Here is a 19,790-nt window from a genome sequence, read left to right on the forward strand (position 1 = left end):
TTAAGTTGTATTATGCATAACAAAAAATCTTTGTATACAATTTTTCTAATTTTCTTTTTGCTAATTCTTCTTTTTTCAGCAAAGGAGAGGGACTTTTATAAAGATAAGAAGATGTGGTATGATTGCTAATGAGACAACTCTCCACCAAATACCAAATGACATAGAAGTTAATACATAGGTCACTGTATATTGGTCTTTTTTATATTATAGATCTTTTATTTTTTCATGTTTAGTTATTTTTCTGGCATCATCATTTTTATTTTAAATTTTTCCCTCAACATGTTTTTATCAATGAATAAAAAAATAAATGAATTTATTTCACTTACACTATTTTGCAATTGAGCCACACAGAATGATAATCCTTTCTGATTAAATCCTTTTTTGCTACATCCATATTTTGTTTTATACATGTACATGAATTTCATCCCCAAAACACAAATACCTACATTGAAATTTATATCTCCAAACAAGAATCAGGCATAAACAATATCCTCTGAACACAGGTGTGTTAATGATCCAAAGTCAGGTGTGTAAAGGTGAAAATGACATAGTAAAATTATAGGTACTCGTCAATTACTCAGTGTGGTGGCCTTTTGATTAATTGCCTGACTTACAGAAACTGGTGTAACACTAGAAAATACTTATCGCCTACCGGTGGTAATTTGTGGTTGGTCAGTTTTACAGTTATATTGTATATGGTGATAAAAAAAAGTTGTGACAGTGTTGTGTAAATTGTTAGTTTCTTGACTTTTTTTGTTAACATTGATAATGACCAATCTGAAATGGGTCATTGGTTACAGTCCAGTTTATTCAAAAAGAAAACAAATCCAACAAATTTTCTAAGCAGTGGACTGTCGAAAATGAAAAATGATAAATGAACAAGTCCCTTAATTCTGCAAGTTATTTGCTGTTTTTTAAAGTCACATATTTATACCTAAACTTAAGTTCAGAAATTATATAATAAATGTTTGTACTTTTATAATACATAAGTATCATGAAGAACATTTGTAATAAATATGATTCAAAGAACTGATTCACAGATAAACTTTTATTAGATTTAATTCTCCTAATCAATGCTATTAAATATTGACATTTCAATAATCGATGATACTTTTTTTGATTTGAGAATAAATGTCATTAATCTCATTTGTTTTTTATATAACATCAGAAATTTGTCTCAGCTAATTTCAAAAGCAGTATACAAATTTTAATGTGGAAAACATTGCTGCAGCTAACAATGTGCAAATCTTAAACAGAGTCTGAAATAATGTCTAAGTTATCTCCCCTTTGTCTTTATGATCATTAATTTTGTTCACATATAAAGCTGTTACAATAGTAAATGTTCCCATCAATAATTTTCTCCAGGGTTACACTGAGTCATCATATCTTCAGGACACATATATATAGCTATCTAAACTAATACCCTAAAGACTAAGGTTAAAGGTTAACTTGAATCATTTTTCATATTAATAATTGAAAATCTAAGAGTAGACCAACAACTGGGTCTGTCATGATTTTACTGTAAGAATTTGAACTTTATCTCAGAAGACCTTCAAACAGCTGTCATGGATGAATTGGTTTGTGTTTAACATCCAGTGGCAAACATTACATGCATATCATGAAGAGAACATTTGGTTTTACACCTAAATGCCATATGCTTAGCAAAAAAGCTGCTGTCACAAATTTCAAGTCTATGGACTTATGGTTTGAAGGTGAGCACACTGTTACCATGAACAGGGTTTTCCCTCAGTGATTTTTTTCTTTTTCTCCATCCCCCATTTGTCAAAATAATATTTTTTTGCCAATTTCAATTTTTCCTTTTAGCAAACAAAATAAATTTCAATGTTCAGCTAGATATGTTTGGGATGCAAGCTAAATAGTTTGATTTTGACCAAATTTCTGTCTTTATCAAATTTTTGTTTTTACCTTTTAAGTCATGCTAGTGTGTGTTTTTCAATATTATTTTTTATTGCCCCCTTAAGTATTTTCTATTTTTTTGCCAATCCCCCTTATACAGATTTGGAAGTTGTTGTTATATTCTTAACTCACTTCAAAGTCATTGTACTTTTCTCAATTAGACCATTAAAATTCAAATACAAATCTATCATCCCAATAACAACTTAAGCCATCTTACAACTACCTGGACAAAAGATCAAAGGGTTTAACACCTGTTGTGTCCTACCTACACACTGACAGGTAGGTATCTCTTTAATATAAACCTTTATTGTGTCCAAGCCCATGGTATCTTATTTAATCAAAGGACTGCTGGTTCTCGACTACATGTACATACCAGAAATTAATAAAGTCCTCAAGAAGCAACATGCTATTGGTTGATGGTCAGTTAATGAAAGTTAAAAATAAAGAAAAAGAAAATGGTTCTCAAAAGAATTACTATTGCTTTGAATATTTATGAAAAACTTAACATGGAATAAAAACATCAAGAAGAATATCCTTTAGATGTACCAATCAGTTTTTAGCTTATGATATCATTTAATTTTATACATGTTATCATGTCAAATATGCATTTGTTTGTTTGTGTGGTTCATAAGTGTTTCTCGTTTCTTGTTTTTTATATAGATTAGACAGTTGGGTTTTCCTGTTTGAATGGTTTTACAAGTCATTTTGGGGTCCTTTATAGCTTGCTTTTTGGCAAAATGTTTGGTGTGAGCCAAGGCTCCGTGTTGAAGGCAGTACTTTGACCTATAATTGTTTACTTTTTACACATTGTGACTTGGATGGATAGTTGTCTCATTGGCACTCACACCACATCTTCTAATTTATATGTATGTACCGTATTCTAATTCGGAATTTATTTTTCAATCAATTCGACTGTGGTTTCACTTATTTTCGTTGATATCAATTTTCATGGATTGAAAAAATGTTGCATTTTTGTAGATATTTGATTATGTGGTTTTGACAAATCTGTAAGCAAGCCTATAGAAAATTTGTACTTCGTTGAACATTTAAATTCGTGCTTTACCTACACCAACACAATCTAGGAAAATTGGTATCTCACGAACATTGGAACGAGTTATTTAGTTTTGTAAGTACTACCATCTAGTAAGATCTATGATCAGACTTGTTAAGTACGTTGTACCACATGTTTAATAGAATTGAGAATGGAAACCGGGTATGTGTTAAAGAGAAAACAACCTGACTAGAGTTTGGCTTAAGTTTGGTTAGTCCAATAAGAAATCAACCAGTTTGCCGGCAAACATTTGGACCAAGGGAAAAAATTTCATCTCTCAAAATGTAAATGGAAAACTAGGTTTTAAATCCAGGAACAGTATACTACCATTATATTAACCAGTTAAACTGAATACAGGAGTCAAATTTGTCATCATTTTGTTTAATAAAAAACATTGTCATAATTTTATTTGATAAAAAACATTGTCATAATTTTATTTGATAAAAAACATTGTCATAATTTTGTTTGATAAAAAACATTGTCATAATTTTGTTTGATATAGAAACATTGTCATTTTATTTTATGTAACAGTTGGATTGATTTATCATGCACAGTATTATGTTTAATCTGCAGTCTATACACCTACAGGATTTCCCAATCAACTTCTATCAATTTGAGCTACATTGTATGTTGAGAACTGCTACATATCCTTTATCTAATAACAGAAATGCTTTTTTGCTTCTGCATACACTCAATTCTTAACAACATTAAATAAAGAGATTTTTAATATAATAATTTTCAATAACTGCTATTATATAAATATTTTTAAAACAAAAACAAATGATAGAATCATTTGATATACTTCAAAACACAAATCTATAAATCCAATAGATTTTGCCTGGTGAAACTATCCTGGTCATCATGGTCATGTAAAACTGATCATCGATAACAATCTGTTTTGGTTTGAGGAATTCATTAAGTTAATGTATTATTATCATTTGTATGCTTGTAAATACACCAGACAAATGTTGAGCAAAGCCATAATTAAACTTTGGACATGATTTGCTTTGATTTCGTTAATTAAATGCCTTACATCATGTGTACATGTACATGAATCCTAGACATGTTTTGTGTGCTAATTGTTTAATAGAATGCACTGCATACGAAAAGGACAGGAATTTTATTCTTAAGGAAGCATGTATTCAATGTAAAAACTTCCCTTATATTTCAAAGTTCAAACGTTTATTTGGTTGATATAATGTGAATATATCAGTCTCAAGATTTATTAGTACTTGTTTTGAAACAAGAGAAAATTTGCATTCCAGTGAATATACATGTAGTAGTGATGTAAATTTAATAAAATATTCTTATTCTTAATGAACAAAATATCAGCATTTAAAATTGCCTTAAATTTCAACTTTATCATAAATTATCAATAAAGTTTCCATTTGGTTCTTAAATGGATCTTTATCAAAAGTTTTCTCCTAGGTAAAACAGTTGTAATATGGGTTCCAATTAAACTCAGTGCATTTTGTAGATGTTGTAAAAAAAAAGATGATTTTGTGCAGTATTTTGGAAATTCAACGCTTCAGGAAAACCTTGACCCAAACCTACAATCTAAAATGTTCTGTTATCAAAAGGTGCCAAAGTCTATATTGAATCCCTAGATATATAACAATTTTCAAGATTGTGGGTTGCTGCCAAAGTTAACTCTTCCAAAAACCTTTATAAACTATGGAAAGATTGGACCATTTTGGCCAGATCTAAAAAAATATTAAATCTTAGTGCCAATTTTACCCCTTCTTGAACTACTCTTTTGATGTTCTCTCCTTAAAACTAACAATTTTCATAGTTTGAGGAAAACATGTATTTTCATGGATATTTGATTTCATGGTTTAGTCCAAGAAAGCATTAAAGCCTCCATAAAATTTATGCTTCATTGTTCATTTAAGTTTTGGTTTACCAATAAAATCCATGATAATTGGTATCCAAGGAATAATAATGAATCCACAGCATATAACGACAAACGTCTTTTAATAATATTACCTGATAGTCTTCTGTTTGTTGCTTTAGATTTTCCAACTTCTGACTAGCTTTATCATTGGTCCCCAATGTCTGCTCAACTGTCTGTAGCCAATCAGAGCTCTCCCTGACATCTAACAAAGCTTTAACAACTTCCTCATCAGAAGCCAGCTGTACACATCCTGACCTTGGATCTAATTTCACTTTAGAATTCAAGGTCAAAAATCCATTTGCTAAGGCATCTCTCAGTGACATTTTAACATCATTAGGAGCAACAAAGTTAGTTGACCTTGGATTGACCTTACCACTGTCAATCAAATCTTTCAAGGTCACAGAAGTGTCAATGAAGTCTTCCTCTAAAATACTAGGTTCTATAAGACCTTGCTCAATAGCTTCAGTTAAGGTGAGTTTTTCTCCAGTATTTGGATTTATATATGTACCATCTTTAGGATCAAATCTTCCTTCTTCAATCAAATTACCCAGAGTTGTAATTCTTCCATTGACTTTGTCAACTAAGAAAACATTCTCTGGACAAATAAGTCCTTGTTTTAGAGCCTCTTCCATAGACATTGGCCTTGAACTGTTGCCTGGGGCAAGTAAACCAGTCTCAGGGTCATAGTTCAAGTCCTCCATCATTTCTTTGAGTGATAATTTATCAAGTGCTTTGATCAGATGACTTGCTGCTGCTGGGTCAAGTTTTTGTTCTTTAATTGCATCAGCCAGGGTCATAACCTCTCCAGTAACTGGGTCAGTAAACTGTCCCTTCTGAAGGTCAAGGACTCCAGTTTGGATTGCTTCTTCCAATGATATTTTGCCATCAGAAAATGGTGAAGGTGCAGATTTCACCGAAGTATCCATCAATTTGTTTAACCTTTCAAGGGTTTTAGCAACTTTGCATCTTTCATTAGGATCAATAGAACACTTGACAATACCAGCTTTCTCTGCTTCAGTAAGGGTCAGAAGTTCACCTGTTTTTGGATGAACATATTTCCCTGATGACAGATTATATTTGCCTTCTTCTATAGCCTGTTGAAGACTCATAATTTTCTGTGAAGGAACATCATAAATGAAAATTTGATTTGGATCTACAAGTTTCTGTGCAATAGCCGATTCTAAAGACATTGTTGTTCCAGTCTGTGGATCTGTTACTAGTCCAGTTTCTGGGTCAAATTTACCCTTTTTACACAAATCTCCCAAACTAGATTGATTATAGACCTCTAATAAATCTCTCAAAACCTCTGGATCAATAAAATTTCTGGCTGCAGCTTGTTCTAAAGTTAAAACTTCACCATTCGGCAGATGAAATTCACCTTTAGAGAAATTAATCACACCTTTTTCGAAAGCTTCAGTCAAGGTCATAGGAGAGTTATCACTGGGATCAATTACAGTTACGGAATCAGGATCTAACAACGATCGAACTTTATCAAACAATAATTGATTCTGATCAGGTTTCCATCCATCAACGTTATCTAGTCCACCTAACATTTTGTCATCGCCAGGAACAAATTTCTGTCGCTTAACTTGAAGTTGTTTGATTGTTATAATATCAATTCCTTTATCTACATCCGTAGCTGTTGCTGGTTGTGCTTTGATCAGGCCTTGTTTTAAAGCCTCTTCAAGCGACATTGTTTCACCTGTATTAGGATTGCGGTAGACAGAATTTGTAATATCAACAACTCCATCCATAATAGCTCTCTTTAATGAGATTTCCTCGCCACTATTTGGATCAATGATGCCATTAACTTTAAAAGATGCATCTACTAGATCAACGAAAGTATAAACTCCATTTTCTGACAAATCACCAACAGCAGATGGATCAACAACAAGGTAGCCATTTTGAATTGCTTCAAGAAAATCAACTTCCTCTCCAGTGACAATATTCCTGTATTTTCCTGTTTTTGGATTGAGTATTCCAGCATTGACTGCTTGTCTGACCCCAATCCATTCTCCAGTGCGAGGGTCAATAACACCGGACACAGGATATACTCTTGTATCTAACATATTCCTCGTTGGATTAAATCCATCATGGCTGTCCCCATTTGTCAGATTCTCACTAAAGTCTGCCAGAATAAATCCTTTATGTATGGCTTCTGGTATAGTCATTACCTCCCCTGTTGAGGGATTCGTGAAAGTCCCTTGCGACAAATCTAAAATACCCTGAGACATCGCTTGGAACACAGATAATTTTTGTTTTGATTTTGGATCAATAACACCTACGATTGTAAATGGTTTGATTTCTTCCATGAAGTCTTGCAAATCTCTCAAATTCTCTCCACTAGAGGGCACTAATGATGCTTGTCTAGACGGACGTTTTCGTCTAGGTGGTGGGACGGGTCGTTTTGCATTGTGACGTTCATTTATGATCATGTCCGCTTTGAAATTTGTAAGAATGGCTTCTTTTGAATTTACATCCACATCTATAACTGGTAAAACCCTGAAAATACAAGAGTCATTTATTTTAAAGAGAATAAAACAAAATACTGTTAATTGTTTGAAAGAAATTGTATTTAACTGAATTATTATTTTGTTTTAATCATCAATTTTATTTATGTTTTGGAAGTGGATGGAGAGTTGTCTCATTGGCACTCATACCACATCTTCTTATATCTACTTCTTGCTCAACTTTTAGAATTTGATTTAAATTATATTTAAACTCTGGTGGATAGTTGTTGCATTGTCAATCATACCACATCTCGTTATTTACATAAAATGTTTGCTTTGTGACTTTTGTTTGGTTTATGCAAATTGCCATGTTATGTTGAAAATTGTAACAAGATGAGAATTGTGTTTCTTTCAGCAGATGCTGTCAATGTATGCAAGGTAAAATGGCAAAGATGAAGTACAAAAACTGTTTCTAAAGTTTGCAATAATATTCCTCTATACTGTGGATTAGTCATTATTCGGTGGATACCAATTGTCTTCAATTTCGTACCACACATTTAACTGTTCAAGTACAAAATTTCTAGACTTTGGCAAAACAATGAAATCAATATTCCATGAAAATACAATTTTTTCTCAATCCTCCAAAATTGGTTCCCACTAAAAGGAAATAAATTCATGGTATTTTAAGAACTTTTCTGCTACATTTCACATATTACTAATAAATTCTTAAAGATTTGTTTTTCCCCCCTTTTTCTCTATTATAACTTAGAAATGTTGTTTGTTGGGACAGTAGACAATTGTAAAATAAATGGAGAATGTGTCCATAGGACACAGATGATGCCCCCCTTACATATAACGTTATAAAGGAGCATAACTCTAGACTGGTAAAAGCGACATCATCCAATTTAAACTACATCTGTGTTTTTTGGTAATACGCATTGTGTACAAGTTTCATAACATTTGGTTGAGGCAAACTAAAGTCAGAGAACAGAAAATATTTTTGGGACGTACGTACGTACATACAGATGGACGTACTGATGGACAAGGGTAACACTTAACACCCCCCTCCGCACCGGCGGGGGCATAAAAAGATGAGGCAATCTGTAAAGATAAACATAAATCTTCAAACTGTCCCATAAACTTTAAAATGAAGTCAAATTAGGGGAAAAATGAGAAAAATGTACCTTTCAAAATAAGCTTTAGATTCAAACATATGTCCTTGTTCTGTGTTTACCATTAATTGTTCCTGACCTCTGCTTGATGACACATCATCTTTGTAAGACTTTCCATATGTCAAAAAATCCTGAAATCAAAAATTATTTCTTTATTTGTCTTTTGACGTCCATTTTTACTGAACTAGCACACTATTTTATTTAGGGGCCAGCTGAGGACCACCTCCGGGTGTGGGATTTTCTCGCTGCATTGAAGACCCATTGGTGACCTTCGGCTGTTGTCTGCTCTTTGGTCGGGTTGTTGTCTCTTTGACATATTCCCCATTTCCATTCTCAATTTTATTTTAAAAGTATACTTGTGCATATGATTTTTATTAAGTAAACTGTAAATTCAGACATTATTATAAAAATTAACATAGGATTTGAATTACATTAATTAAAACTTGTCACATAAATACCAAAACCCTTTGTCCAGGGGAGACAATTATAAAAGTTGCCACATATCTAGGTGAGACAAAAAATATCTACTAGTATGAAACAAATTCAACATTGTATATATCAAATTACATTCAGTTGGTAAAGATAGAATCTGACTAAAATTGACAACATGGGTAAACAAGAATGTGTCCATAGTACACGGATGCCCCACTCGCACTATCATTTTCTATGTTCAGTGGAGTGTAAAATTGGGGTAAAAACTCTAATTTAGCATAAAAATTAGAAAGATCATATCATAGGGAACATGTGTACTAAGTTTCAAGTTGATTGGACTTCAACTTCATCAAAAACTACCGTGACCAAAAACTTTAACCTGAAGCGGGACAGACGGACGAACGGAAGGACAAACTAATGGACAAACAAAAGAATAAACAGACGCACAGACCGAAAAACATAATACCCCTCTACTATCATAGGTGGGGCATAAAAACAATATTGATGGCAGCTTCACAACAAATTCATCCCAGTTTTGATAAAATTTTATTTCTATTGAAATTTTTATAATTCGTTGATATCATCCCTTAAACTGATAAATTCATCAGAAATATCCTCTCTACATTAATTATGATGTATAAATCAAAATTTGAGAACAAATGCCTGGTAAATAAAAGAACAACTGCAGCTATGAAAATAAGGGCCCCGACAGTCACAAAACTTTACTCAGTACTTGTACAAAATTTGTGCTCGAAACACCAAATCCTGTATTTTGATTGGTTGATTTCTGAGTCTGAGTACGATAATGGTGCTCGAAAGTTTATGACCACAAGGCCAGAGGTGATACCTCACTTATGATTCAAATAAAAAATAAACAAGAATATGTGTCCATAGGACATCATGTCCATGTATGCTCCCACTATCATTGACCTCATGGTAAACTAACTTAACCAATAATTCACGTCATAGTGAAAAGGTGTACTTTATTAAGTTTCAAGTTTATGGAAAACTACATTAAACTAAAATTTAACCTGATATGGGACATACATATGGAAAATCTGACGCATGGACATACGAACTAGTAAACATAAGCCCCCAACTAATGTAGGCAGGTCATAACAAAACAGTTTAAAGGGCTTAAAAATCAGGAGATTTTGTCTCCTGCTGGAAGAATCACATGTGTATTGTCCTTACTTTATACAGTAGCATAACTCTGCCATTGGTTTGCCATTTCTGTACAGAACTATTTCTGGCATCCCTATCTCCTGGTTTAAACTGACTCAAGATTTTTCTAAAGTTGGTAACACTGCTCATTAAATCCTGAAAATTTTTGTCATCATGGGAAACTGGTCGTAAAATCTGAACAGCTTCATTCATCAGCTTCATCAGTTCAGCTTTTTGGGGTCCTGATAAACTTTTCATCTGAAAAAAGGCAAAGCTGTACATTTCAGGATCATTATTTGAAGCATAGATTTATTGTGGGTGTAAAGAAGGTTTTGCATTCTCAATAGATTTGGTGGAAAATCAAAGACCGCAATTCAATCAAAATGTTGTTTATCAAAACAACTCTCTAAAAGCTTAAATAGACTGCATTTTTTATTTCTTCAATAATCCTATGTCTCAAATACTTACATCAACTGAAGGAGTCTCTTTGATCAAGTTTGTGAAATACTTACATCAACTGAAGGAGTCTCTTTGATCAAGTTTGTGAAATACTTTTACATTGGTTGATATACTCCATGAACATTTGATTTTGTCAGGTTTTATGGACTTCCCCTTTTTGAATATACCTAGAGTTCGGTATTTTTGTTTTTTGTTTTTTTTTTTATTGAGTTTGTAATATACTTATATCAATTGAAGGAGTCTCTTTGATTGAGTTTGTAATATAATTACATCAATTGAAGGAGTCTCTTTGACTGAGTTTGTAATATACTTACATCAATTGAAGGAGTCTCTTTGATTGAGTTTGTAAAATACTGAGTGAGCTGTGTACACAGACGTTTTAATGTTGTGTCCCAGTTAATCACCAGTTGATCTTTTAATCTGTAAAATAAAATATCTTCATAAATGTTTCATTAATTATATTCAGAATGAAAGCAAATTTTACAAATTATACATCCCACACAGCCACTTAAACACATCTTAATCACAGGTCTTACATTTACTATCTAAAACACTCAAAAGTCAACTTAGATCGTTCCTTATTCAACTACTTCAAATAAATTTGAAAATCGTGAAATTAAATCACCACGAAAAGGGATAGAAAGGGCTAAACGCGAAATAAAGTATCCGCGAAAATAAGTTGGTTTACAGGATCTCAGTAAAAACATGAAATCTTCAGAAACACTTCTATCTTTAAAATTTTTTTGAAAAAATTGAATAATTTCATCAAGGATCTGAAAAAATGTTCACACAAATTCGGTTATTGTTACAGGACTTGAAAGTTGGGGTCCTTTTTTCAATCAGTGGCAGTTTCAATACTGGATAAGCATTGCAAACAAAAATTAGGGAAAAAAGTGTTTGAAAACCCAGTTCTCTATGAAATGACAGAAGCTTGAATTGCTGTACAACTTTTACCATTTCAGTAATTTGCCTTTCAGATAGATCTTGAATGGCAAAAAATGACCGTTTCTGGACCCCTGGTTTTCACACATGGGAATATTGCATTCCAGAACATATGTTATAGATTATTTTTTTTTTTGTAATAATCATGATACATAAAAGTGTTATTACAATATCCCTGTTTGGTTGATGTACTGTTACTCACTTTTGATTTTCATGAACTGCTTTCCTGTCAGGAGGAGGAATAACCAGTACAACTCCGGGAACATCAGCTTCTGTTCCATCTGATTTTCTTATCTGAAATAAAAAGGCAATTATAGAAAAACATCCCTTTTTTTTTAACCAGTGCAAATGTTATTTTTGGAACCAGTTGGAACATTTTTAAAATTAAAATCTATTAAAGGAAACATTTTTCTAACTGGAACAAACACCAAGAGTTGACTAGGAGTATAAAATGTGTCCTTTTACTTTATCTGGTTTGTTATTCCAAATTAAGTAGAATATGTTGTCAGTAAAGTATCATGTTTTCTTTGGACTATATATAGATAAGAATAAATGATTTAATTTTGATATTATCAATGTTTTAATTATTATTATTTTTCCATTTGTTGATAGAATTAGGTTTGCCCAAGTTTTACTTATATTTCAAATCTCTTTCATTCATATTATGCTGGTAGTTTAAAACTTTGTTTTATGTAAAGTAATATTTCATTTAGTTGAAATATGTCATAAACACACATTTCTTTTTATCAAATAAATTTTCTGGTATCATACAGGTTTTACTAAATGAACCCAAGAAATTATTTTGCAACTGGACATTTTGGTTTCCTACTCCACTGAACAGTGTAAGTAATTGCACAGTGGATATTAATTTTGGGGATAAAGGCAGAGTCGGAGTAGGAGGGAATTGTAGAAGTGGTTAAGGATCCAAAAATCAATAAAACCCTAAAAGTTTAAAAGGTGTGATTTATAAAAAAAATTCTCAAAACCTGGAGATACATATAAAAATAAGATGTGGTATGATTGTCAGTGAGACAACTATCAAACAGAGACCAAATGATGTAGATGTATGTACACAGCTAAAAATCATCATATTTCAGATCCCCCCCCCCCCCTGATATTTCATGCATGGTACTAACCTGCCATTTGTCAGCATCAGAGTTGTCTAGTACAATACAGGCATCCCCTGGGGACAGACTGATCTGAAAGAGATAACAATGGGTTAAGTTGGAGATAACCTTAAGGCATACCAATCATCCTAACGAAGGATCAAAAATTTTCTTCTGTATACAGAAAAGGATTGTATACATCTTACAAATTTTTGGTAACAGCATTATTAGAATCTTACCCATATTTCTGGGTATTCTATGCATCTCAAGAAAGAAGTCAAATAATTCCCTGAAACTTAATTTAATTTTAATCCAAGCTCTCATTTTGAGTTCTTATGTAAATTAACAAATGTTTGAGATGTTTTTATTAGTAAAGCTAGGTTTCATGAAAATAAAAATTTACATTTTATATTTTGATAGCATTATTTATATGCAGCATTTCCTAAAATTAGCAATAATCTATATCTTGCTTTTTTAACATTCTTAATTTAGTGTATTCCAGACAACTATGTCCAAGATTTCACAAAAAGTAGCAACGTAGCAGCAAAATGATATTCTATATGATCTCTCAACAATAAACGAATTCAAGTGTCTTTCCAAAAACACATAGAGTTTGACTCTAGTCAGACTAAATATACATATAATTCATATAGAAGTTGGGACTTTCAGACAATGAGTGGACGACAGCAGTAATAAACCAGTGACAGTAGTCTTCCAGACTAAATATATATATATATAATTCATGTAGAGGTTGGGCCTTTCAGACAATAAGTGGACCACAGAACTTATATACCTGTCCTATTTACCTCTTGATTAGAATAATCAACCAGACATTTAGCTCTAAGTAGATAAACTGGAGGGTCCTTTCTGACAATAAGTGGACCAGAGAACTTATAAACTAGTCCTCCTTACCTCTGGATTAGAATATTCTACCAGACATTTAGCTCTTAGTGGAAACACTGGAGGGTCCTTTCTCAAATAGATAGGGTGGACTAATGTACTCCTCTGTCCTAAATCTTCAACTCGAGCCTGATAATCTAATAATCTGTTTGTTATGTCCTGGAATAGAAAGAAATAAAATAATAACATTAGACAGACCAATCTTCTACTCTGTCATAGTTATTTTATAATTTTTGTTTATATTAACTGCAGAAAAATAAGAACTGTTTATTTGAACATGGTATCCATGGATGGTTGTCTTGTTACTGAAGGAACTTGAATTTTTCTCCTGAATTTTGGTTCTAAAGAGGAATTCAAAGGACTAAACCATTGGTACAGTTTATTACCCACATTTGTTTGCAGTGTATATTCAAATGGAACAATCCGTACGATTTTCTTAAATTGATTAAGGGGTCTCATTAGACTGTAGTTTTCGTCAGTGGTTGAATGATTTTCTGATAATGGAAGTGAGGACTTAAATGTCTTTGTAGGGAAATTTGAAATTTTTTCTACAAATCAAAAGGTTTTCACATAGTTTTATCTTCTCTTGAAAATATTTACTCTGTTAAAGCCCGTTTTGAGCAAAATTTTGTTTGAATAACCTAGTTCTATCATTTATGGTGTATATTTTCTAATATGTCATGACTTAATGAAGGAAAACAAGGACATCTCATTGACGAAAGTATTTTTAAAACTAACAGAATAATATTCTTTTATTTAAAGATTAGTATGCAAGACCTTGAGACATATCAATCATCCTTACAAAGGATCCAAACATTCTTCTGTATACAGAAATGGGATGTATTTATACATCTTACAATTTTTGGTAACACCATTATAAGAATCTTAACCATATTTCATATATGTGTTCTGGACCATATGCTTATATGTACTTGTATGGTCTGCATATTTAATTTTTAAAGCAGAAAAATGATCATGTTAATATACATACTTTAAAATACTGGATCATAATTTCTGGTTTAGTTGGCTGTAAGTGTGCTCTCATCTTACTATTGTTCAGCAAACCCAAGAAAGTCTGCATATCTTCATGTATAAACTGTACCTCATGGAAAAACTGAAAAAAGAACAAATTTGTTAAATAAAATGCAAGTAGAAATAAATAAAATGCTGGCATTTTTAACCTTTCATGTGGCCCTATTGTGAAAAATTTGTGGTTCAACTAGTATATTTTTTTCGGAAGGCTTTGAAGTGATTAAAATGTTTTGTTTTCATTCAACATACTGAAATTTTCAAACTGTCAGCAAACAGGATAGCAGGGATCTGACAGTTCCTAAAAGTTTTCATATGTTACTAGCCATCACTGTTAAGATGTTGACCAAATATGGCGTCATTCTATTCTGAGAAAAAGTGTGAAATAAATATTTATTGGACAAATGGACATATCAACAGATGGAAGGACAGACATAAAAGGTGGATGCAATATATCCTCATTCTTCAATTAAAAATTGCCTTATCAGGTGGAATTCCATAGCATTTTTATGTGCTTTCTTGAAGTGTGGACACACAAAAATGTCATGTATGGCATAAAAGCTGATATCAAGTTACTTAATAAATATGTAACTAAATAGCTACATTACCTTATGATACTCATTACCCTTTTCGAATAAATATTCCAAAAGTGTGGACACACAAAAATATCTTTGACATAAACAAGAACTCTTAATTTATACTTAAACAGTCTGAAAAAAAAAATTCACTGACAGACTATATTACCTGATGATATTCCCCTGCATTTTTCATATGAATTTCTAAACACTGAGTAACCTGTCCTAACCAGCTCCACGTCGATCGCATCGCATACACACAATCCTGTAAAATAATCATATTGTAGTAAGTACAAAATTTTTCACAGTAACAATACGGTACTAATATTGTAAAGTCAAAATTTTAACTTATTTCCAAACACATAAAGTGTGTAAAGACTTACTCAAAAGTTTGAAGAGAGCAACAATATTGATATGAAGTTCCCACTTGCCATGGATTGGTGAATTAAATCCATGGGTGAAAGATTTATGCATTCAAATTTTCAAAAATAACAACCTGCAAAAATATCCATATTAACAGAATCTAGTATTTCGGAAGTCAAGAGAATTAACATAAACACACATACATAATAGGATATGGTGTTTTTGTAACATGTGAAAGAACCTTTTTGACATTACAACCGCTTTCCACAAAATGTGTATAAAAAAAATGAGCTCATTTTCCTTATCTATCCCTAATATCCCCTGTGCCGTCAGGCTCAGTGGATATAAATAACTGCCACACAATTTATGAGCCCATATCCCCTGTGAAGATCCTGGATAACTCATAATGTTCCTTAAGTAATTACCAAGAATGTCACTTATAAGTGTGGCCACACAAAAATGTTTCAAAAATGTACAAATAATTATCATTGAAATACTGGAACAGGATCGACACATTGAAGACATATTGAAATACTGGAACAGGATCGACACATTGAAGACATGTGACCCAAAAAAAAATCCACCGAAGAAAAAAATTCCCCACCTAATAATTCTATGTCAAAAGCCCTAGACAAGTATATTTATTTGGGGCATGGGGAATCCCCATACATCATACAAATAGCATTTTAATACTAACCCTATGCATACGTGAGGAAACTTTAAGAGCCTCTTCACGGTGCATGCTGTCAAACACCAACTTTCTTTCTGTAAGGTACATAGCTCGTTCCTCAAAGTCTGACTGTACATTCTATAAATAAAGATTTGAAATTAAAATATCATAGCTAAATTGTTTGGCAGAACACACACATTATTTAGTATATAATAATCTAAAGCACCATGTTTAAAGTGAACTTAACAAGTACTAAATTATTAGAAAGAAACAACTTAACAAGTACTAAATTATTAGAAAGAAACACCATTTTTGCAGCATATAGAAGAAGATAATTTGACATTTATGATGAAAAGTGTTAACAAAAAGGCCCTACTACAGGTAACAAAATCAGGCTGGTCAATTTATTGGAGTGATTAATAATTGGATATAATGTTTTTAGAGACTTATTAATGCTGACATTTTTTCTGTATTGTTTAATCTAACAAAAAGGCGCCTGTAGTTGTAATAGCTAAAGCATCTTCAAGAACATGTTACAGGGCCATGCAGTTCAATGGAGGTCGTTGTCTATTGTATGTTTTTGTTTCATGTTTTGTACATAAATCAGGCTGCTATTTTTTTTCTTGTTTGAAATGTTTTACTTTTGTCATGTCAAGGCCTTTTATACCTTACTTTAGGGTACGAGTTTTGCTAATTGTTGACAACTATACAGTGACCTACAGTTGCTTACAGCTACATCATTTGGTGTTTGGTGGATAGTTGATTGATTGACAATCATACCCCATCTTATTTTCACCCACTGGATGTTAAACAAGCAACAATCAATCAACAGACCAACTCATCAAAGATACCAAGCTTATTGGCTAGAGGTATAGGGGGGGGGGGGGAGGGTTGAGATCTCACAAAACATCTTTATCCTTGCCGCATTTTTGCGCCTGTCCCAAGTCAGGAGCCTCTGGCCTTTGTTAGTCTTGTATGATTTTTTTTTATTTAAGTTCATTTATATGTTTCGGGGTTTAGTGTGACATCCATTTTCACTGAACTAGTACACATTTTTGTGCGGGATTTTCTCGCTGTGTTGAAGACCCATTGGTGGCCTTGGGCTGTTTCTGCTCTTTGGTTGAGTTGTTGTCTCTTTGACCATGTTGACACACTCCCTATTTCCATTCTCAACTTTATTATAATTTAGTAAGACAGACGCACATTTCTTCTTTATATATTAGACTCATTAGTGAACTTGGAATCAAAACTCTTGGAAGGACAAATCCAATTAGAAATTGAAGAGTACTAAAAACTAAAGATTCCAAAAAAGTTGTTTAGTTTAAACATATTTTATTTGCTTAAATATGCAAAAAGTAAAATGCCAAAAATACCGAACTCCAAGGAAAATTCATATCAGAAAGTCCCTTATCAAATGGCAAAATCAAAAGCTCAAACACAGCAAACGAATGGAAAACAACTGCCATATTCCTGACTTGCAAAATGGATGACACAAGTTAATCAAACTTATAAAGTTTTCTCCCAAAAAAGTTGTGCCAAATAAGACTAAGGCAATCTATATCTGAGGGCAGTCAATCTTATTGTTTATAATTCAACATTTTAAAAACAGTAAATTTACAGAAAACTAAACATATCAATGATATATTCATGTCAAAACAAAATGGCAGACTGGTGATACCCTCGGGGACGAATCCCATATAGTATGTTTAGAAACATTCTTTGAAGCAGGTTAAATGTACATTCTTTCCCACAGTTACACATGTAAGTTCTTTAACCACATAACAAAAGTGCACCTTTGTACTGATCAGTCTATAAACCTGGTGCAGAATGTCATATCATGTCTCTTAATCATTTTATGACTAAGTTATATGTAATTTATTACAAATCAGGTGAAAAATTATGTTGACTTTTAAATGTTTTTTATGTGAATCTGATTAACAGGTGAACATTTGAGGTAAAATGAACAGCATTTTTAAAGGAATTTTGTCTTAAATTTCTATGAAATTTCAAGAAGACATTTAAAATTATATGACTACAAAGTGTTATTTTTAAAGATATTTTTTATGTATTTACTTAATTCAAGATATACATTGTTGTTTTTGGTATGACATCATAAAATCTCTATGAACTTATTTATATTTACTCCTGTTTTGGATTGTTTATCAACCTTGTAAAATGAACACCTCAGCAAGTAGAGTAAAAACTTTTAAAAATTTTACAAATGTTTACTTAAAAATTCCACAAATCTTAAAGATCAAATTGAAAAACTTATTATTATTGACTCGAAACAACTTTCAAAAATCAATTTGAATATTTTTTTTTAATTAAGCTAATGACATGAATGATCATTTGTTTTGTACATTAACTAAATGGTTCTTTTAATGTCAAATATCTTTAATTCCAAATGAGTTTCAAGTGAAATAGTGCTATCTCAATTAGGAAGAACTATAAATGTTTTAATTCGTACAATGTTATGAATCTCATGACCTTAGAATGATGTTTATTGGTTCATTATGTTTAGAATGAACATTTAACTTGTCATAAGTCAAAAATAACAAATGCGAAAAAAAATGTTTTATGGTCTCTTAGTTCATGTAGGTGAACATTAATTTACCTGTAATAAATTTTCAACTTCTGTGACATAAAATAAAGTTTCTAAACATCTCTTCTTCTGCAAGGCTTGATCCTGGAAAATATTTGAAAACTTGAGTACAGTTATTTTATGGTTAAATAAAGGAAGAATGTGTCCATGGGACACAGATGCCCTGCCCCAGCTTGTAAATATACTACAACTTTAGTAATTTTTCCGTTAATAAAGGGATATAACTCGAGAACAATGAAAGTAAAGCTACCCAAGTTCAAACTTGATCTGTGTTCAAACAGTTGGTGGTAATTATAAGCATTGTGTATAAATTTCATAACATTTGGTTAAGTTAAAACTAAAGTATTAGAGAATGGAAAACAATTTCAGGACGTACGGATGGACAAGGGTTAAACTTAATGCCAAAGTCGCTTAGTGGCGGGGGCATAAAAATATTGACTTATCTGTATTATACAAACTGTGTAAACTTTTTGCTCATAGAAAATTGCAACACTAAGTATTGGCCTCAAGATGTCTTTTATGTTTTTTTTGTGTTGTAAGGTTACTGTTTCATTGAGGTATATTCTTTTTAAACGAAAAGATATCTAAACTCATTCAAGGAGATAAAACAAAGTCTTTTTTTTTCCTAATGTAAAGGTGATTGTACATGAAAAAAATTGTTATTCTGTAAGGCAACAAAATAACTTTATAACCTTCAACCTTTGGAAGTGAAGCTGCTGATCATACAAACTAATGTAAAAATATTGCTTAAACAGTTTACCTCAAGCACTGAGTATTCTCCAACGACCTTTAGTCCTTCTGGAGTTTGACCCTACAATATAAAAATAAATTGTGATGATTATGTTTTCTTATAATATCAACACCAGCAGAATTATGTCTGGAAAAACATGAGTGTTTTAAGGGAAAATTGGAAAGGTAAGACTTTTTTTATTTTGTTAACTTTTTTTTTACCTTGAATAAATTACTGAGAGACCTGAAATTTTGTCACAATTCATTACCAAAATTTTTCATAAAAACAATATAATCGGCATTTTGGGGACAACTTATGTCCCCTTTCAAAAAAC

The 19,790-nt window shown here is 32.0% G+C and overlaps 1 protein-coding gene across 11 annotated transcripts in view; it reads right to left on the reverse strand.

Moving 5' to 3' along the window:
• LOC127717809 (dystonin-like) overlaps positions 1–19,790 on the reverse strand; it is a 127,141-nt gene that overhangs the window by 79,775 nt on the left and 27,576 nt on the right. For 10 of the 11 annotated variants that reach the window (XM_052223640.1, XM_052223635.1, XM_052223639.1 and 7 more), the window contains 12 exons: positions 19,487–19,537; positions 18,739–18,810; positions 16,152–16,262; positions 15,261–15,356; positions 14,479–14,601; positions 13,500–13,646; positions 12,618–12,680; positions 11,684–11,775; positions 10,854–10,959; positions 10,111–10,338; positions 8,497–8,615; positions 4,955–7,364 (listed from right to left, as the gene is read on the reverse strand). In XM_052223640.1, coding sequence (XP_052079600.1) covers positions 4,955–7,364; positions 8,497–8,615; positions 10,111–10,338; positions 10,854–10,959; positions 11,684–11,775; positions 12,618–12,680; positions 13,500–13,646; positions 14,479–14,601; positions 15,261–15,356; positions 16,152–16,262; positions 18,739–18,810; positions 19,487–19,537 — 3,618 coding nt within the window. Of the gene's footprint in view, positions 1–4,954; positions 7,365–8,496; positions 8,616–10,110; positions 10,339–10,809; positions 10,826–10,853; positions 10,960–11,683; positions 11,776–12,617; positions 12,681–13,499; positions 13,647–14,478; positions 14,602–15,260; positions 15,357–16,151; positions 16,263–18,738; positions 18,811–19,486; positions 19,538–19,790 lie in introns of those variants that run through there. The other variant, XM_052223641.1, reaches the window with a different exon arrangement.

The sequence above is a fragment of the Mytilus californianus genome, unplaced genomic scaffold, assembly GCF_021869535.1.
Source record: "Mytilus californianus isolate M0D057914Y unplaced genomic scaffold, xbMytCali1.0.p SCAF_10, whole genome shotgun sequence".
Lineage (NCBI taxonomy): Eukaryota > Metazoa > Mollusca > Bivalvia > Mytilida > Mytilidae > Mytilus > Mytilus californianus.